This window comes from Pangasianodon hypophthalmus, chromosome 5, assembly GCF_027358585.1.
Source record: "Pangasianodon hypophthalmus isolate fPanHyp1 chromosome 5, fPanHyp1.pri, whole genome shotgun sequence".
Classification (NCBI taxonomy): Eukaryota; Metazoa; Chordata; class Actinopteri; order Siluriformes; family Pangasiidae; genus Pangasianodon; species Pangasianodon hypophthalmus.
The window spans coordinates 27324549-27346628 of NC_069714.1; the positions used below are offsets into that span (position 1 = coordinate 27324549).

The 22080-nt window shown below is 37.1% G+C and overlaps 1 protein-coding gene across 1 annotated transcript in view; it reads left to right on the plus strand.

Annotated features, from left to right (window-relative positions):
• Positions 1-473: 473 nt before the first annotated feature.
• col5a2a (collagen, type V, alpha 2a) overlaps positions 474-22080 on the plus strand; it is a 39019-nt gene continuing 17412 nt past the window's right edge. The window contains exons 1-10 of the mRNA XM_026911230.3: positions 474-722; positions 19061-19297; positions 19701-19714; positions 19823-19855; positions 19973-20005; positions 20322-20375; positions 20474-20560; positions 21136-21216; positions 21509-21553; positions 21666-21719. Coding sequence (XP_026767031.1) covers positions 632-722; positions 19061-19297; positions 19701-19714; positions 19823-19855; positions 19973-20005; positions 20322-20375; positions 20474-20560; positions 21136-21216; positions 21509-21553; positions 21666-21719 — 729 coding nt within the window. The 5' untranslated portion in view covers positions 474-631. The remainder of the gene's footprint in view (positions 723-19060; positions 19298-19700; positions 19715-19822; positions 19856-19972; positions 20006-20321; positions 20376-20473; positions 20561-21135; positions 21217-21508; positions 21554-21665; positions 21720-22080) is intronic.

A 22080-nucleotide genomic window follows, 5' to 3' on the forward strand; every position in this document is an offset into this window, starting at 1 on the left:
TTTCTTTATTCATCCTTGCTTCCTTTTTACCTTTTTTTCTACACCAAGCCAAATTTGGAGCTGAGCTCTATTCTTGTTCCCTCGTAAAAAAAAAAAAAAAAAAAAAAAAAAAAGTCTGTCAGCAACAACTAAGTTTGGTGCCATTAAGATGGTCATAAAACCAGTTTATAGTCCTGCTTAGTAACAATCTCTTGGAGAAAAAAAGCTGCAAACACTCTTTAAAATGATTAGTATGTTAAAAGGATCAGAATATGTTTAACTTTTTTTTATCTAAAAAATCTCAACACAGAATATTTCACAAGGAACAATTGCTTTGTGAATGTGGCTGTAGTTCAATGCGACCACACATGTCTATGAGTGGATGCTTATGACAGAGCACTGACAAAAAGGGGTGGAAAATTAGGGTGGTCAGCATTCTTCTTATTTGAAGCTGTAAAAGAGAGAGAGAGAGAGAAAGAGAGAGAGAGAGAGAGAGAGAGAGAGACATCACGAAGTTGGGCTGGGTCTGATTGCTCCACAGAGCAGGAAAAGCCTCAGTCTGTCTTCATGCTGCAGCGATAAACTTGGACTCTTTTACCCTCTCTCCCCATTTTTGTTTGCACAAAAGGAGGCTCATGTCTTGGATATAGACATGATGAGCTTTGTGCATTCCAGGATCTTCTTATTTCTGGCTTTATCACTGGCACAAGTACTGTTTGTGAAATGCCAAGACGGAAACAGTGGTAAGTCAAGCTACACTGAAAGATGTCCTGATATAATTATCTTGTTTTATTATTGCATCTTAAGCTCTTGTATGAGGAGACCTGTGATGGGACAATTTACCATGTAACAACTTTCAATTCCACATAAGGAGTTCATTTCTTATGTGCCTTGTGCCTTATCACAGAATTGTCTTAGAATGACTCATAAATGACTCAGTGAAAAAAGATTCACAAATCATTGACAGTTGTTTTATCACTCTTTTATGTTAGATTTACAACTTTGCATGATGGTTTTCTCTAAGACAGATGGCTTGTCAACCACATGTCATGGATTCGGGATCTTCTTGTGCAAGTTAGAACTGTTGATGAGAGTAAAGGATTTTGTGAATTCCCCTAATGGCAAATTAAATGTGAATAATTATCCTCAAACTGTTTCATCATTTTCTTCGATACACCAGTCAGGATATTGAGGGTGACAGGGAATGTGTGATGTGAAATGGAAACAATGCAAACTGCAATGTTTAAGTCTTTACTGTTCTTGTTGCGCCTTTTTTGCTGCCCACTTCAAGATCATTATTTCCCCTAGAACACTCCCCTCACATCTGCAGAATGTATTATCAGGGGTGTGAAACTCGTCCTAGAGGACCACGGATTACTCTCTTCCATAAATTCAACAAATTAAGTCCTTAGGAATTAAATGATGAGTTGGATTAAATGCGTAAATGTGTTAAATAAGCTAAAATGATTTATTATGGCTCTCACTCTTATTCTTAAACATTTTAAAGGAGCACATCCTCCATCCTAATCTGGGGCAGATGTTGTGAGGGAGGTGCAGGATGAGAACAAGCAAGGGAAGGGAAGAAAGAAAGGGGAAAAAAAAAATCACATCTGGGCCCAGAACACCTGAGCACTATTATTTCAGTCACGCTGGGTGTTTTAGTAGATGTGAAACATATGACGTCACTTTTTCCCCTCACTGATGTCACTCAGTCTACCCCAGTTTTTTTTAAACAGAGGCCTGAATTTTGAGCCTTCAAGATGACATGGCATGATGTATGGACGTGCACTGAAAGTGAAATGAATGTTATTTTATAGCTAATTGTAATTTTGGGAATTGGAAATGTATATAGCAGTACACTGTACAAAATGCGCCACCTGGTGGTGAATGCCCGTAACAGGGGTATGTTTGAGAATTGCCAGTTTACATACTGTACATTTTAAAAGGAAAGTCAGAATAATGTAGTCACTATTACATGAAGGCATTTCATTATTTCATTTCATTATTTCATTTCAAGTTATGAGTAATATTAGAGACTTTTTTTTGTTCTTGAATATACATATGTTCCTTTGGCAGTGGAGAGTTTTGTGTCTGTGAATGTGATGTGAACGGGTCTATAAACAGGAGCTGAAACAAGATCAGACTAGTTTTCATTTCTGCTGTGATCTTTTGTGCAAGCTAATTTCATTTAATAGCTCATTTTGAGCACTTGGTTGCCTGTAAAACCATTTGCCAATGAGGTAAAATCAAGTACGATTTTTTTTAGTGTTTTTCTCACCGTCAACTTAATTCCCCTTTTAAACCTCAAATTGTTCCTCCTTTTATTTGCACAGCACTAACCATAATAACTACTTTCTAAGTCTTGCGTCACTGCAGAATCCCAATTCTATGTTAGCAGATTGTTTTCTGAGCATTAGGGGTCTGTGAACTTTTGTAAATCTGTCAAGTTTTCTGGGTGTTCTTAGAAGCTTGTCTCATAATGTTTGTAACTGTTTAAACAATGTTACTTCAACATCATTAGCTGTATGAACGTTAACACTGGCATGCTAACTGGGAACGTTGTGTGAGCAACATTGTAATAATATCTCTAATAAGACTTTCTGTTAGCTGGGATGTAATATTTAAAACATTTATTTTGCATCCTTGCTATTGATCAGAATTAATGGAGAGGATGATCATTTTGACATTTTAATCGTGATGTTCTGATGCTGATTTGAGGGTCTCTCCACTCACAAAAATATGACACTGGATGCTGTTGATTGTGGTTTTGAAGACCATTTTTTTAATCATGCTAATTATGGACCTAGATAAGAGGCATGATGCATGATGCAAGTTGGAGCAAGAAGTAAGAAGTTATAATACAAGTTGCAAACTGAGATTTTATATGGAAAACGGTGGATAGGAATCAAGTATGATTGCATGCTACAGCTGAAGAAATGAATACCCAATGAAAGTATTGGCCACAGCTGCAGTTGAGCTTTTGGACCACAACAGTAACATTTATGTGTTTTGAAGAAAAAGAAATTACAGTTAAAATGTGGTTGTGGGAATCTGGGTTCTTTATAAATGCTGAGAGTGCTTTTTTGTGGATGAGGCACAGGAGGACTAGGAACAAAAAGCAAGACGCCTGTTCAGGCATAAATTTAAGTTTTAATATTATTTAGCTATATAATTACATAAAATTATAGGCATGTTATATGCCATGCAACCAGAAAGCTTAATGAGGAACAATTATGCAGATCTTCTTTCCCCCGTACGTGACAGTTACACTCTCTTCATTATTCATGCATTATATTTCAGTTCCAGACTTCATCATGAGTCATGCCATGTTGCCCGGAAATGACTCCATCTCGTGTTGGCTGAAGTGGAATTAAACCTGATTGCTTCCAATAAACTTGTGCAGCTTAAAAAGTGTCATGTTACATTTGTTAGCGTGATATCTAAAGCAACCGAGGAGTGAGGCAGAACCCAAACCAAACATAAAGCTGCGAGTTTAAATCCTTGTTCAGTGGCCCAAGAGTAGCCAGCTGGCAGCTCTGGGATTTATCTGACAACCTTCCGGTAACTAAGCAAAGATCCTTAACTGCTGAGCCATAGCCACTCCTCCCACACCAAAGGTCATTTAACATGAAGTAGCACCTAATGGTTTTTGTGCAGTAAGTCTGATTCTAATTCTTATTCTAATAATAAAGGATATAGAAAAAAGTAAAAATGCTAGAAATGGTCCATCTAGTAAAGTTTGCCTGTGTATGAATGTAAGAAAAACCTTAAGAACAGACACAGACACTCCCTCCACACTTTGGATTACAGCTCTAATGACTCCTTTATTGGCTCTTTATCAATTTCAGCTCTTTACTTACTTTGTACGAGAAGCACTGTAATCCTCTCCATTTCACCCGTCTAATAGTCGCAAAACCACAAAGTCTGCCTAATATTAATACCAATCATAAAGTGGTACATTTTTGTACAAAGTTGTGTAACATTTGGCAACATCTTAGCCATTTTTATGTACATAAGATATATCAAATTCCTCATTTCATCACTGTTTTTTTGATCCTCAAAATTGGTTGCAGTCATTGTTACTTTACAAAAAAATAGGCTGTTTTCTAACATAGCTCAGCGTTCAAGTATGCGAACTCAACCAGGTCTGCAACAACGCACTGATGGAAAACATGTGCTGCATTTTTGAGCAATGACTTGATGACTTGCCTCCTTTGCTTCTACTAGAAAAAAAAGCTCACCATATTGGAAAACGTGATCTTCAGCTCAGCCTGAACTGGAAAAGCCTTCACGTGTAATCCACAGTATCTATCCAAACCTACTGCAATACCCCTCGATATCTGAACGGCATGGATGATAGATGTCGATCCTGCTTATGAGGCCGCTCTAAGGGAACAATTTTTAAAGTAAATAAAAAGCAGAGCTGGGGGATGACTTCCAGATGTTCAACTGGTTGCTTTGGCAGTAATTAGAAAACAAACGATGGCTCCCAAAACTCAATCTGGGAAGAAGTTACACTGCTGATGTTAGAAACTTTGTGTCAGAGAACAACCGAAGTTGGGAGAACATGAAAAATGCAAGCATGTGGTGGCATAGTCAGCTGGAAAAAGGGGGAAATTATTATGGGGTCTTTTACCATGAGCAAACCAATCAGCTTTTGCAAATAAACCAGAAACCAATCCTCTGCCCCTCCTATCTGGATATTGAAGGGAGTGATAAGTTTCTGATTACTCACAGGCAACCATTTGGGATTATAATGTGCAGAAACAGATGGCCAGCAAGCCTTTGCTGAACATGTAAAGGTGGGCAAAAGGCAAATGGGGGCGTTAAGTCCCTGTTAGACCAATTCACAAGCTCTGTGTGTTTATACAGCTGTTTCCATTTATCTCAAGATCACATGGGCTTGTCTCACTGTGTAAATTAACCATATCTAACTGTCTTTTAATCCTCCATATCACCACCAAAACATTCTTTGATGGATCAGTTTTTGCTCCACATACACAGATTGAAGACACCAAGGTGTGAACCGCCATCATCAGGAAGGGTGTAGCAGCACACTAATCAACTTCTTTATTTATTGATATTAGCGTAGTTCTGAGAATCTCACCATAAAACCAGCACTTAACTCTCAGCTAGCAATTTTATGTTAGCAGATCATCTTATAAATGTTATGGTTCTTGGAATTTTGGGTTCAATCTGTCAGGTTTTCTGAGAATGTTCTTACAATGTTGCTGTAACATTCTTAGATATAGGAACATTAATGCTAATGCTCCTTTTTTAGGAACTTACACGCTTAGTTTATGTGGCTACCCTTAGTTAACTGGGTTACATGTCGAGGTGGTACTGAAATTCTCAAGTAAAGTGCACTTATTCAGCTAAATAAATATTGAAGTACAGCTTCAAATTCTTCTCAAGTTAAAGTAGAACATTTTTAGAAGTTAATTTACTTACAGTGTGAAAGTAAATGAAAAACATGTCTGCTTCAAATTACAGACAGATTTTAGTTACTGATAGTAAATTAGTGTCTCTTTCATCAAGGCACCAATTAACATGCAAAAAGATTAGCTAAAGCTAACTAACTTCAGCTTTATTCCTAGTTTCGCAAATGTTAGCTTAGCTAGCATGATAATAACTCTGACTATACAAATTTCGTGTAAAAGACAAAAGTTTTACCTGAAAACAACTCAAGTAAATCACAGATAAACTCATTGCATTAAGTTACTTCACACCTCCTGTTGTGTGAACACTGTAATAAGATTTTTAAGCTTGACATTATTTTATCAGATGTTTTATAACATTCCTGAAAAGTTAATGCCTAACCTTCTTAGAACTTGTCAGATATTTACTGAACATTCTAGTACCATGCGTTGCTAGCTGTTCTTCAAAACGACCTTTAATATTATGATTAAGAAAAGTCTAGTTTGTGCTAGTTGCATTAGGGTGATACATGAGTCAGCAAAGCTGGCATAGTTTCTTATTCCTTTCTGCAGATTCCTGTACTTGGTCATTTTGTGTTCTGGAGGCTGTTTAAGGAATGATGGCCATTTCCGCTGCTTACGTGGATATGGGATGTAACTAGCAATTATCCCAATCCCTCATATCCAGTTTTGGGGACAGAGCATAATTTTCCTCTAGCAGATCAGCCAATATGTGGCATACACATGATTCAGCGTTTGTGGAAACATATTGTTGACTTTTGCATTCGGGGGTGTAGGCTAGCTTTGCATCAAGAATGATAATGATCCCCAACATAACTGGCATACTAGGAGCTAGCATTACCTTTGCATTACCATTAGCTTTGTTTGCAATAACTCTTTACAGTGCCTTTTTTTTTCCCAAATAGGACTAGCAGATTGCAGAGAAAAGAGCTGGACTATATAAGATAAGATAAGGATAGGGATTGAGGAAAGGTAATAGCAAGAAATCCCCCACAGCTGATTATCCTCACTGATATTCTCCATCATATCATCAGGGGGGAGTTTAGAAATCCAGGGTCCCTGAGATGGGTTTACAAGCTTATACTCACAAAAACCACTGAAGGCTGTATGTAGAACTCTACAACAGAGTGGTTCCAAGAAGGATCCCTTTTAGGAAACCAAGAACCCTTGAGAACCCAGAAAACCAATGAAGAACAGTATTTACCTTAATATACGTATACACAGCCCCTATGTACAGCCCCTGTGTAGCTCAACCAGGTTTCCCTTATTTATACAATATTTACAGGTTGTGACATATTTTGAACACTACAGTCATTGTATTTTTATAGTATTGTAAAATCTTCTGGCAATAACAGCAATACTGTTAATACATGCGTATTATTTCAACAAAAATTATATCTAAATCAAATTTATACTCATTTAGGACATTTTAAAACTATTAACAGTTCTAAATTACTTGTTGTGGAGACCTGGACAGGGAGTGAGGGAAGTGAGAGGAATAATCAGGGAGTGTATCCTGATTATTTTTTAAATTTTATTTTATACAAATGTTTTTAATTTGTTGTTTATTGTTCACTGTATTTATTATTTAATTAAATGAATTTTTTTTATAAGCAATCTATGCTCCTTTGGGGTCCCTGGAGGACTAGTGGTTAGGCTTCGGCGCTCTCACCACCGCCCGGGCTCTATTCCCAGCACAAGGGGTTGCATATGACAGTGCACTCCCAGTGCCGGTTGCATCAGGAAGTGTATCTGGCAGAAAAACTGTGCCAAATCAAATATGTGCACCAATGATCTGCTGTGGCAAACCCTAATGGGAGCAGCCGAAAGAAGAACAACAACAGGAATCTACTCATTTGATTTTTATTTTATTCTTTATTTTAAAGCTGTCAGTCGAGACGTCATGGACTGTACCATCATTATACATAGTTCATATAAATATAGCAGGTGTCCGCAAAGTACATATGTTAGGGATTTTATAGTGTGGTCTTGGTTCTTGTGGATTTCATGGGAAGTAGATGGCTGTAAATGGTTTACTCTTGTGGATGAGGATGTTTTACTTTAACATCCAGCATCTGTTACAGCATGCTCCAAAGTTCATATGACAAGCAAAATGTCTGGATTTGGGGTCACTGCTAGATAAAATGATGCATTTAAATGATAACATCTATGTGGTCTCATGGCTTGTGCAGGGTTGCTTTTTATTTCTGCCGGTTTCTAATAGAAGACAGTTCCTCAAATATCCTTTACAATAGCATTTGTATGATGTTAAATATGTTAAACATCACAGGGCGAGCTGTCATAGGAAAATAATGAACAAACAGGGCAGTGTGATGTGGCCTTACACAAAGTGGAGTTACTGTTACCACCCCAACGTTGATTATACATCCTGAAATGTTTTAATCCTCTTATACCACGGCAATTTTTTTATTTAATAAAGAACACATTATTTGTTTATAGATACATTTAATGTTGTGAAACATACATAAAACAAGTTAGTTCCTGTTCTTGCTTACACTATAGCAGCTATAAACAATCGTTCCCTCATCAGTCTCTCTTTTTGTTTCTATCTTGAAGTTAATAAGACAAAAAACACAGCTTGTCATATTCCCGAGAAAGCACAGAGACTTACGTTCTTAAATTTCCAGTGTCTGAAAACTTAATATTACAGCTTTACCACTGATTGTTACAAAGTGCTGACACGGGAGACTCATTCCAAAAATGCTAAATAAACTCATTTCAAAAAAATGAGTTTAAATAAACCTCCTCACAGAAGACTTTACCATAACAATTACATGTTTTAATCTGTTTATTTGGAGAGTGTATGTGTGTAAGTTACTTCTATAGAAATGATAATGAAAATGCTGAATTATTAGAATTAAGTCTTATAAATTCAAAAGCTACTGAAGATTCAGAATTTAGTGGCACTGTTTGCATCTTTATAATTATTGGTGTACACATGTAATGGTTCAGTCTGCTTTCAATTGACAGTGATAGAGCAGGTACCTTCTGTTGTCTGAATGATTTCTCTGAGTAAAAAAACTTTAGATTAGCATCTTACGAAACAATTTTTTTTACTATTGAATTCTCTCCTCAAGGACTTTGACATGACAGTAAATTAAACAAACTGGGTGTCAAATCCTACACCAAAACAAAAGTCACACTGAACGTCTGACAAAAGCTCAAACAACACTTTGGAACTGCAGTAAATGAAGTCATCTAAACACTATAACACACTGTGCTTTTTGGAATGGTAACAAGACTGTGTTGCAAATCATGGACCCATCTCTAGTCCCTCAGCGCCGGACCAGTTTATGTGGAAATGTCTGCATGGTTTAGTAAGTTTTGGGCCAAGGCAGGTTTGATGGTGTTAGCTTACGGAAAACAGCACTGTGCTGCCATATGTTTTGGCTAGATACTTCTGCTGTCCAATAAAACACTCATCTTGTATTTAAGTTGTAATTTACATTTAAATTGAGTAACACATGTCGCCTTGTTATTAATTTGCCTTTTGTTTTTCGGCTGAAAGTCAAGAACATGATTTTGATCAATACAATCTTTAAAAAGAAATCAAGCAAGGAACCAAACTGAAGCCATGTATTATACCCTGGTTTGTGGAAACACTTGGGAATGCCTTTATAAGCTATTCAGAACAGTGTAGTGTGTTATTCATGCTGGGCGTAATGGCTTTTATTAAAAATGCATTTAAAATTAAATAAGTAGATGGTTCTAATCTGATAAGGACAGCTGCATCGCATGATCTTAACTATATTTAGCTTAATTGTATCAATGAAAATAGTGCAGAATCCAGTTTACTGTGTACTCATTTCTAGCTTTATTGCTTATGTGCTATGAGGCAAAAGAAATGTAAAAAAAAACCTGGCCTCTTGTTAAAGGAGGAGATTCATCACTTTGTTAGTGAGCTTGTTCTCGCGTTGTCTGCCCTGCAGGAAGTTGCCCTTAGACCGGTATTTCCTGTGGGCAGAGGGATGTTTAATGTCTAGGTCTGAACAGGGGTAAATTCCCATGTGCTTTTTTTTTTCTCATAGTGCAAAGTAATAAAAATGTAACTTAACTGTACATTGTACAATGTACAGAAGCAATATTTTGCTTTATTAATTCTCATCAAGAATGAAGAGGTTGCAGAGTTTATTAAAGTTATTTCTTGTACAATTGTACATTTTTATTATAATATTCTTCATAACTAATGCATAATAGTAATCCCCATAGTATTCTGATAATAAATGCTTGACCAATGTTTGAAAATGCTTTAAATATAGTTGATAGAAGATGTCCACTAGGGCTACATTGCATACACGACTTCCTTTACTCATAATGGCATTCATGTGGTTTGATTTTTGACAAAAATTGAAAAATCTTCTGTTGAAAAAAAAAAATTATGTGAAGTTAGAGAGGTAATCCCTTCCATCCGGAATAAGCTTCTCACACAACACAACGCCAAACCAGCTGCTCATGACTATTAGGAAAAGTATGCATAAGCTTAAAAGAGTTGAGTGCTGCCAGATCATGAAAACAATCAAGCATGATCCTCAGCAGCATCATTTTCACATTTTTAAACACTGTTTCCATGCACAATGGACTACATCGACTAGTTTGACGAATTACTGCAAATACTAAGGTTTCCCATTTGGATGAAGGCATGTCTTAGCATTTTTCCCTGTTTCCAGATTGCAACATTTGTTCAGTGACTTGACCTTCTAGATCACGTGAACATACAGAGCTCTTACTTGCCGCCTACAATATTCTCAGCATGCAAAACTCAGATACTTTTTTTTTGCTATGATTTAATTTCCGCAGTTGAATCATGGGACCACAAGCTCCAGTGTTCACTTTGCAAAATGCATTATACTTTTTTTTTTTTTACTTGAAGTGGAGTTTTGCTTTTTGGCTTTTTCATCAATGTCGTTCAAAGTGCAAATTTTTTTCCATACTAAGAGTGAAAAAGCAATTTCACACTTGTTATGTACTTGCTTTGCCATGCATTGCCTTGTAGAAATACCTTCTGTAAAATACAGAAATGTGGAGAGGCCTCTTTTTGTTACTATGCTTCAAAACTGAATACCACTTTATTATTAAGCAATCAACCTCCATAAACTCTTTTGAAAAAAGATTCAAAAATATATTTTTAAATATAGCATTTGATTGTTTTGGTGTTTATATTTTCATTTTCTATTCAGTTTATATTTTATAACTCTTAGAATTTTTTAATTTATATTTAATTGTATACATTATTCTTTATTATTATATTATTTATATTATTTTACGATCACTTTGTATAGCAATATTTATACATTATTATTAAGCTTAAAACAAATACTAACTGAATGTACATAATTAAGCAGTAAATAAATAAGATTTAAAGGTCCACTACATTCATTTTCCCAGGTAAAAGAGACATAAGGTACAAAAGGGTACCACTCCAGTGACATGCAATGGTTCAATCCTGTTTAATCCCTGCATAATATCTGCTTGACCATGGTTTGTATAAAATTTGAAAATTTCACAGAGGTATCAGTTGCATCCCCTAACCCCCCAACCCTTTGCATCCCCTAACCCCCCAACCCCTACCTCTCCTAAAAAGTTGACATCATTGACCCAGGGCAGAGATTTATGAGATGCTCTGGCCTCTTACGAGGCCCCTTGAGAGTGCTCTGCACTTTCTTAGCCTTCAGAGCATACACCTTGTGTTTGAATTGTGAAAACCAGAGGGCTCAGGCCTGGGCTTGTTCAAAATGGCTTCCTTTTTGTCTTTGTATTTGCATTCTGGGAGCAAACAGCCACAAGTACCATGTGCTTTTAAAGGTAGAGATGGACAAAGAAGTGCTAATAAAGTGAAGGGGAATCTTTTAGTGCTGGTCAGCTTGGAGTAAATATTTATGAAAGACACTCTTGCTTTGGGGCTGAGCCTGCAGAAGAAAGCAAAGTATTCCAGAGTTGTGGCAAAGCAGCTGTGGGGACTCTGTGAGCTGTCACGTATAGGCTTAGAAAACAGAGACTGTAAAAATAATGAGACTGGAAAAAGCACTGCAGGAAATATGGACTCGGTTTATATCCGTCGGCTGGAAAGAAATATGATGCATGTGTTTTATGAAAAGCTAGACTGGACACATTGTATAAATATGAATGTCATTACGTCATTGTTGTTTCTTTTGTTTTCAAGAACTGCTGCTGTAGTCATAAAGACTGTCCTCAAGACCTGTACTCATCCCAGCATTCACAATATGCTCATACTGAACATCATTCCAACACAAACCTAGTACTGTTTGGTTTTACTCTTCTGCACCTGTATACTGCTTCACCCAGAAGGGGAAGGGTTCCCTTTTGCATCTGGTTCCTCGCAACATTTTCTCCTTATGTCGTCTTAGGGAAATTTTCCTTGTCCCTGTCGCCTCTGGCTTGGTAATTAAGGAACCTAAATTTACATCTGTACTTCTGTAATACTTCTCTGTCACCATGTCTACTGTTAAAAGCACTAAAAAAATTAAATATAATAGAATTGAATCAATTTTATTGGGTTTTCCTATCAGGTATTTTATGTGAAAAATGTTGTGAAGTTAATTTCAGACAAAAATATTACTGGAAGCAGAAAACATAGATAACATATCGTCCATGGCACTTTTGTCATGGCACTTGGACAATTTATCCTCCAGCATCTGTACCATATTTGTATAAAGGGCAGCAGTGCAGGCTCTGTAAATATTAATACAAGCCAGTGAATCCTAGAATGAAATATCGTCATGTGCAGTCACATGCTGTTTTTGGTTTATATGCAGCATCAACAGAGCAAAGAGGTAATATGTTAAAGCACTTATGAGAGTGTGTGTGACTCAAATACATAAGTATTAAGACTTATAAACATTTTTAAACCTAAAATAACATTATGTTCTCAAATAATCGATATTGTTTGAATAAATGTTTTGGGGACAGCATACAAAAGTCTCTAATTCCCTTATGTCTATGCTTTTTTCCTTGAAGGTAGACTCTTACTGTGCTTGTGTACATTCATTCTTGACATACTTAGGCCTGAACTAATATGCTAGGGATAATAAGCTTTCCCTGAGCATATAAACAAATACCGGGGCCTCAAGCATGAAGCATAAACAGCTTACAGAGAGAGAACTGTTGTTGATATGGAATGAGCAAACGGAAGGCTGCCTATACGTTCTTGGAAGATGCGTGTGGATTTTCCACATGAGAGGATATGGAAAACAAATGTTTGGACATCACCCAGAGTCCCATGCATGATAAGGCTGCAAATGAGAGTATGAAGGTAGTCTAAAACATTTCAGACAAGTGTGTTTGTGCAGATGGATTGCATTGTGTTCTAGCTTTTGGAGTTTACTCATGAGTAAAAATACCAGTGGTATAATTTTCATGAGACAAAAGTGGGAACTAAAAGTGAAGTGAATTTGTGTGTCTTCCCAGCGACTGACTTTTTAATGTTCATTTGAATGATAAAACTGGGAAACAACATGTAATTATGTTGGACTTCTGAAAAAGTTAAGGCATTGTGATCACAACCAGAAAAGCAGCAAAATTGCCACAGATGGCAGAAGAATAACCACTTGAAGATCTTTGGTGAGCTTTAATCTTCATCCTGGTATTTATTTAGAAAATCTGTAATGATACCATAGATTACATGTTATCTTGACTCTGTGTTTTACTATAATTAAAAAAAACTATAATTTATTTGAGAAAAAAAGGCACCAGTTGCATGGTCATAGGGCACCCAGAGCATACTCTACATTACTACAGTGCACTACTATAGACTACAAGAGACTTTTCATAATTTTCATCACTTTCATCATTTTTCTCAATTTTTTCTGTCTAAAATTCAATTTATTAGACCTCAAACTTGGACCCAAAACCATATCATGTTTTTGAGAATCAGGGAGATCTGAGATTCAAGGAGACTCTTTTCCATATATTTTACCCAATAACAGTTCTGCTGACCTAGAAAACTGCTTGGTTCCAGATGGTTCTGAGTGCCTTTTAGCCCTTAAAGTGTGTCTTTAATGAGCACAGTCACCACATGTGCTTTATTTCAGAGCAAAGCCTCTCATGTTTATCTCAAACTTCAAGGCATAGCAGATCCTACACTGATTCCTCTCAGAGTAAAGTAAAGCCGACAAGAGTGGGATGTGGAGGTGGGACAGTGGAAAGAAGTCTGTCAGCTAACTAGTAGAGAACGTCTGCCTTCAGGGAAACTCAGATCACATTCAGGGAGGCTTTGGAAACTGTAAATTAAGAGTGAAAGCCTGCAATGTGTCCAGACTGCGATGGGGACATGGACCATCCACATTTAGCTTTATTATAATGTCTGTCTTTTTATAACTAGAATATATTGAACAGTAGATGTGTGGTGGCCTGGGAAAATCATGTTTATTTGAGTGCAGGTGTAAAAAGTATATTATTGACAGAAAAACCCTTTTGTGCCATTATTGGCTGTTTGCCAGAATTCAGTCGCAGTGACATTTAACAGGATTTACCAGGCCACAATAGATATGCATATGCAATATAGTACATTTTTGTTTAGGAATAAATACATAATACAAGGTTCCTGGGTAGAACAATAAAAAAAAAAGTTCACCCTGTTGTTGGGAAATTGAGAGTTCAAATCCACATGAGGCCACAGCCATTGATGGGAATAGAAGCCAGCATAATTTATCATTGTCTCTGAGTGGAAAGAATGGCATTACCTCAATGTCATTTAAAATGATACTAGCTGATGCTAACTGTCCTGAATAATACCTCTTGGCATTAGTAAGCATTCATTTGCCCTGTGACACTGCAAAATTGTAACATGAGGTAGTACATGTCTTGGAGGACTAGAACTAGTGGGTGATAGGAATTGGCAAATCATTAAAATTGGAAGAAAATCAGGTACAAATCCAGAAAAATATCACAATGTTCTGTGCAGCCACATTGGATTGGACATTTTGACAAGCCAAGTGTGTTGGGAGGCTATTTCTGGTACACTACACCCTTGGAAGAGTATATTAGACTGAGGAAACATGGGGTTGTTGTGTGTGAGCTTGATACTCTGAAAGCCAGTAGAGAACTTGTTACCCTCAAATGTCTCATTTCCGATAGCACATTGATTTTCTTTCCACAGTGCTAACCACAGAGTTACCTACCACCTGGCATGTTCTAAAACACTTTTTGTCATACTGAAAATGCTTAACTTATCTGTCAACTTGAAATGATTTTTCCATACAGACCGGGCCCTAGTTTTCTTAAAGCAATGTAGAGATAAGTTCATTTTAAATGGTAGAGAGTGTGATGCTCATGCTACAATTTGTGCAGTGAGGCTTTTGGGAAATTTAAGCTTGATTATATCTGGGCACTTCTTGGCAAGTACGATGAAAGTCCTGGGGCAGACATCTGAAAATCAAGACTAATTGCTATCCTAGAAATGGCAATCAGGTCCATTTTCATTTAGGATTGGCTACTACACCTCAGCATGTATGCTGTGTCCAAACCAGAGGAACATTGTGAGGTTTCTTAAACCTCAAAGCTGTCCGATCTCTATGTCTAAATCAGTGCTTTAACCTCTGAGAAACCAGCCTGACTTGACCAAGGAGATGGAGGTTTTGGTATAATCATAGGTTTTAAAACCACTTAGAAGAGCATTTGCTGTGATGGGAGTGTGGATGACTGAGCATCTCATTCATACAAATCTCGTCTCCGTTACAAAAGGAATGTGCCTCAAAGAGGGAACATAAAGAGGTGTGTCGGTCAAGAACAAGTCTGTGAGTCTGACTATGTGTGAGGTCAAAGGTTCGACTGGATGTTTAGATAGAAAACCCTTTAAGGGTTCTTCAAGTGTTCATTGAAAAATTTGAACTACTTATGATATGGAAATACTCAGCTGTAGTATTCTGCAAAGAAACTTTAAAGGTTTTCTCAGGGGTACAAACAAATAACCCATAAGGGTGCTAAGCACAATTTTATTACTTTAAGACTCATGAGCTTTCAGCCCCTGCAGAAGTATAGACACTTGGGACTCTTCTCTCTTCTTATACACTAAAAAATAAAGAGGCAAGGAAAAGTTCTTTAGAGCAATCCCATAGGATTACCATTTTTGATGCCTTAAAAACAACCCTTTGCACCTCTCACAAAAAAAATTGGAATCATTTCATATCTTAAATGTGTACACTGTATTGACCCATGCAGTGAAAGGTTCTTTTGGGAACCTAAAATTGGTTTTCAAGGCCAGGGGTTCTCAAAGTGGGGAGCCCCAGGGGTCTATCAATCATAACCAAGGGGTCCATGATTTTTTTTTATGTTGTTACAGTGGTGGAAATCACAATCCACTATTTATTATATTTATAAATATAATAGTTTTTATAGTTAACCCATTTAACTGATCACTTGAAATGAAAAATCCAAATCTCAATAACTCAAAAATGACTCAATGTCAACTTGGACGTAATGTGTTCTGTTGGTGGAAAGTTCATGGAAAAAAGGTGCAATAAAGAGTGGGTCCAATAAAGAGTCAGAATAATGTATTTGAATAGTTGGATTAGTTTCATAAAACAAAATCTGTACTGAGGGGGTTCATGGAGTTTATTTTACAGTTAAAGTTACACCTGGCTACAAAAAGTTTGAGAACCCCTGGTCTAGCCAGTTGGTCTGTAGAATGTTTTCTGGCACTTTTATTTGAAAAAGTGTACACTCTTAAATAAAATGTTCCACAAAGGATTTTTGGATAGTTAAGGGTTCCTAGATTCCTAAATGGATTCTACTTTGGATGCTTTTGATGGGAAATCTTTCAGCCATTAAAGGTTCTTCCAGAGGGACAAACCAAGAAATCCTTGGGTGGCAGTGTTGGCTCTATGATTCAGGCTCTAGGCTGCTGATCAGAAGGTCACGAGCAAGATTCAAGCCCCAGCACCACCAGACTGCCACTGTTGGGCAATTAAGCAAGGCACTTAACCCTCTCTGCTCCAAGGGCACTGTATCACGACTGACCCTGTGACCCTGTTTTCTAACAAGCTGAGAAATGCAAAGAAATGAATTTTACTGTCTTGTAATTGTATATGTAAGAATATGTGGTTTCTTTCTCTTTAAAAAAAATTAACCTTTATTTTTTTTCTAAAAGTGTAAGATTTTGCCAAATCAAATTGAAGTTAAACATTTGCTGTAGTGTGGACAAAAAAAATGCAAGGCTCAGTGGCTGATGAATGTGCTTCATCTCTCTCGGAAACATGTCTATAGCTGTAGCTGGAAAAACAAATTCTATTAAATGAGTCACTGTTTCCATAGGGTCATTTTCTAAACCTTTAGAAACTGAGGCCAAAGAGAAATCCCTGAACACAGTACATAAGCATTCCCATCCTAGATGGGAAAAACACATAAAGCAATACTTTTGCTCCCCCTAGCCTTCTGCAACTGCTTAATATGTTTCACAGTTTACCCCCTAGGTTCTGCATGTATTGGTGGAACTGCATGGAGCTGGAATAGCACTAGATTGTGTTATCTCAGGAAACTAGAGTGTGAGGGTGTGGGATTTTACACGTCAGTATAAATCAGATCCAAAGTGTATTCCCTTTGAGCTCAGCCTATCCAAAATTTAATCAGTTTGAACCACAAAGTTTTACAGTTATTTTTTTTCAGTCACTACCAAAGAATTGTGACTAAGCATCACTGTCTTAAATTAAGAGTTACAAAAAAAACAGCAACTTTGCATTTCTTGCAATTTTCAGGGGAAGTGAGCAAGGGCTTCGTTTCTTTAGGTTGGACTCAAGCCCTGGACTGACACAAGACAAATTCTGAGCATAAGCAACAGCTAAATGGGCATATCAGCGAGCTGGAAAATCAGCATCAGGAGAAACGCTTAAAGGGTCATGCGCCCACTGCCGTCAGTGCCTTTAGACACGTCGGTTAAAACTGCAGGGTCTGCAATGAATTAGGAAAAAAAGGAGATTTCTCAGAAGCCCACTGGTGTGGTTTTCAGAATTGGCTTGTGAACTGCACTTCTCTCCACATAAATTTCTAATGCTCCTCAAACTATTCTCAAAAAACACCCTATAGCAAGACGACATTTTCCAACTTTTTTGTTGTACTTGTCAATAGCTCTGCTTGGTTTTCAAACTGTGCCTTTTTTTTTTACCCTAAATGTACACTATATCCTGATTACAATCTATCTGTTATTTGATTTTAAGGCTTAGTCTACCTTTATGAGACCATTGTGAATTTTGGTTAGTGCTTGCATTTTAAAATAGACATTTCTGCTTCCCAAGACAGGAACTGAGAATAGACCAATATTTATGAGTCGTTAATCTGGTCTTGGAAAAAATTCTGACCTTTCATTAATAAAAAGAAAGATTTTGTCACAGAACCACTGACTCAGACGTGAAAACACTATAAATCATTCAGGTCAGATTTAAACATAAAACTGCTAGGGTAAGTTCCTACCAGTTCTGTGTGTTTGTGCGTGTCCTTCCTGTGAGGTTCTTTTGGACCATATGGTCCTTCTCAGATACAGCAGATCTCCCTCTGGAACTTGGCATGACTCATACTTGCAACATCCCAACCCCCTTCAGGGCAAAAAGGAATTCAAGTGAGTCCACCACCTTCACACATGCGAATTAGCCTTTCACTGCAAAACAGCACTTTATACAGCCATTTCCTGGATTTTCACTCACAGTATCTCCTGCCCTGGTTGTCTCTTGCCCAAGAGCACGTAAATATGATTTCTTAACCTCAAGTACCTGAAGCAATGTGAATTATATGACTGTTTGATCTAGTTCCCAGATTGAATGAGAAATACCTTTCTTATCAGAGGAGTATGGTGAGCAAGAATCTGAGTTAGGTCCTGGACGGCTTTTAAAAAGTGCTGTGTTTGGTCAAAAAAGTGCCTTCACTGGCAGTACTTAATATTTTATGGGATTGGGGGTTGATCAACTATTTTATTAGCAACAAGTTATGTTAATTTATGAACTGGTGCAGAAGTGTAGTGACCCTATATCCATCTCCATACATACATTTGTATATCATCATCAGAAACAATTATTCAGTGCTGCTCTCTCTCATCCAGTGAGCCTGGAGGTGTAGATGAGATGCACATTTCTGTGGTAAAGGTACCAGTAAAGGTAGAACAGGAAGCTCATGGATGCCACCTGCTGTTCTGTGGTCAGTTTAGCATTTAATTAAATTGAAGTTGGCTGATATGTTTATATAGGACACCATATACAGCAAATCTCTACTATTTATAGTAGTATATTCCAATACTGCAGAATTAAGCATTTCTAATATAGTGTTATGTGTTACTGGGATTTTAGAGTGCTATGTAATACACACTGTATCAAAATAATAATAAATTATTATTAAAAAACCTTTAAAAACCTTTTGAACTCTTTAAAAATGTTGACTTGGATCATGCTCTTATGAATCAGCTTAAATCTATGGAGAAAATTAGAGTACATCTACCCATTACCATGTACCAGAGAACTTTTTCCAGTAATTACTTTTTCTCACTTTGGTTTGGCTTTAAACAAATGCCATAGAAAGGATATGTGCCTGTCTGGTCAATATAAAAACAACATTTCAGACTTGACTACATATTTTAAAAGCAAAAGAAAATCTGCTGACCTCAGACGGTCATTCCTTTTCTGCAGGAGATGACCTCAGCTGCTTCGAGGATGGGCAGATCTACACCAACCGAGACGTGTGGAAACCTGAGCCATGCCGGATCTGTGTGTGCGACAGTGGCACCATCCTGTGCGATGACGTGCAGTGTGATGAGGTGATCAATTGTGAGAAGGTCATCATTCCTGAAGGTGAATGCTGCCCAGTGTGCCAGAGCACCACTCCGGACAGAGATGGCGGCGGTGGCGGCGGCGGTGGCCAAAACAGTATGTGCAGTATTAAAACTTGAAATTAGTAATAAGATAAGCATGCATCTATCATAGTTCTCAAAGTGGGGTCTGGGGACCACCAGGTGATATTATTATTATTATTATTATTTTACATTTTGTTATAGTGGTGGAAAACACAACCCATTATTAACAAAGTAATTATAATTAATATTGAGTTCTTATAGTTATTAGCTGGTTTGACTAGTCACTTGAACTGAATAACTCAAATATAGTGCTATAAACAATGTTACCTTGGGTTTCTGTGGGTGGAATGAATTAAAAAGAATGTGAGAACCCCTGGTGTATCATATTTCTTATCTGTTACTATAGCTGAATATGATTTGATTTGATTAATGATCATGGAGGACTGACCTACTTTGTGTCATGTTTTCATTTTCAGACAGAGTCTATAAGGTAAGCTTTTTTCTAGTATTTAATTATCCTTTGTGATCAACAAATTTTGCAAAGCCATTCTGTCTTGTTTTGCATGCTGTAACTGAGACAATTTATGTTAATTTTCAGGGTCAGAAGGGTGAACCTGGAGATGTGCCAATTGTATGTATGATTTTGAATCATATATCACATAAACAGCATGCATAAGCTGATGTGTTGTGACATAATGTGATGATACATTGTAAACAATATCATAAAAATGCATATGATATCTTACAGATAACGGGACTTCCAGGACGACCAGGACCAATGGTAAGCTAGGAACGTGGTTCAGTTAAAAATTTTATCGATATCCCACAGAGAGAACTATTGTAGATGACGCATGATACCTTATCTTCCTACTTTTGTTATACAGTACTGGTATCTGATTTTTAGTTCTCTGGAACACCAGATGGCAGTAGAGAACATGGCAATTGTATTTTCTCCAAACAAATTAATTTTTTTGCCCTCTAGCAAATTAATTTGCCTATTTAGGAATGATCATAAATCATAATGGACTAATCCATAGAAAACATTATAACAGACATTTTTTTGTTATTAATATGCCTTACTGATATGTCATTAACAGGGACCACCAGGCGCCCCAGGATTTAGGGGAGATCCGGGACCCAAGGGAAGACCTGTAAGAAACAGAAACATTTCTCTCACTAAGCTAGGCCATGACCAATATGGACACATGTGAATGCAAAACATATTTTTTAAATCATTCCTTGGTTGTAGGGTGCAAGAGGTCCAGCTGGATACGATGGAGAGCCTGGCATTCCTGGACAACCAGGAGAATCCGGACCACCAGGCCATCCTCCTGGAGTAAATATAATAAACAATAAATAATACAATAAATGTTTGCTTATTATTTTGATTAAAAAAAAAAGGCCATTCAGACCTGAAGTTAATGTGGAGGTTTATTAATAAGGTCTTTGGGAAACATCTGCTTTCATTACTGCCTAGGAAAATTATGGGGAAATTTTAGCAACACTTCTAAAAGCTTTGAATTAAATGCATGCTAATCCGCTCCTTTGAAAGAGAACAGGAAAATGTAATAAAATATAATTTCTTCAATTGCACCTAGCAGACTAGTTCAATTAGTTAAAGTAGGCCTAGCCTATATGACAACATAGCATTAATGCCATGATTAATGCTCTTTTCTGTCACTGTGATGTCATGTTTAAATAGACATTTAAATATAATTTAAGTAATACCTTTAATGGAACTTTAACTTGTATGTGTTTACTGTTGTATTTTTTGTGTACTGCATATTGTGCCATGTTGCCCATCATAAAATTCAACTACATTACATGAATGCATGCATAGAACATGCATAGCATCTGATTTCCTGCATTTTTTGTTTATTTGTTTGGTCATTTGTTTATTTACTTATTTAGGGCCAGCTGTCCTCTCAGATGGCAGAAGGATTTGGAGGTGAAAAAGCAGCAGGCCAGCATGCCATGATTCCTGGACAAAGGGTAAAAAGCAGTGATTCAAACCCTTAAGTCTCGAACAACTTGAAATTTGCCATGTCTAAATAGCAGGCTAGCAAAGATAATTGACAAGAATGATAATATTGTGAGTTCATCTAAACTATCTGACTTGACCTTGGTTGTGGCATCTTGAGAAATATCATTTATGCTATCTTGTCACATGTCCTCCTAGAGCAGATCAGGCCTTGTTCTGTAGCTGACAACTTTGAGCAAACCCATGTTATCTAAGTAAATAGCTGAGTTCCTTTTTGGTACGTTTTTTAAATGATCTTTTTAGGGGGAGGCAGGTACAAGAGGACCACCTGGGCCCAATGGTCTACCAGTAAGTCAAAAACAAAAACAAACATATATTTGATAACATATCAAAATATTAATATCAGGTTTTCAAGTTTACAACTTCTAATAACTCCACTTCTACTTGTCTTTTTCTTTAGGGGCCCCCAGGACCTCAGGGACCCCCTGGTGAACCTGGAGAAACAGGACAATTGGTAAGAACTGTCAACCAGAAACCGACAGTCAACATGTTATTTCCACTCACATTCATATTGTGTTTCACATTGTGTCCTTTCCTGTAAAAAAAAAAAAAAAAAAAAGCCTTTACAGTGATTTTATACATTCAAATAAAATGTCTTAAATAACTTGACACTGGGAAACTAAAAGCTTTTGTAAGAGAACTTTCAGTAACTGTTTCACCTCAAATCACCCAGCCATACCACTGCGGAAGCAAAACTCACTGACTGTAGATCAGGATCGTCAATCTTCTTGTTGTGGCTGCAGGTTTCCAATCCATCCAAGCAGGAGCTACACCTGAACCCACTTGTTTAATCAATATATCTTGGTCTTCACACA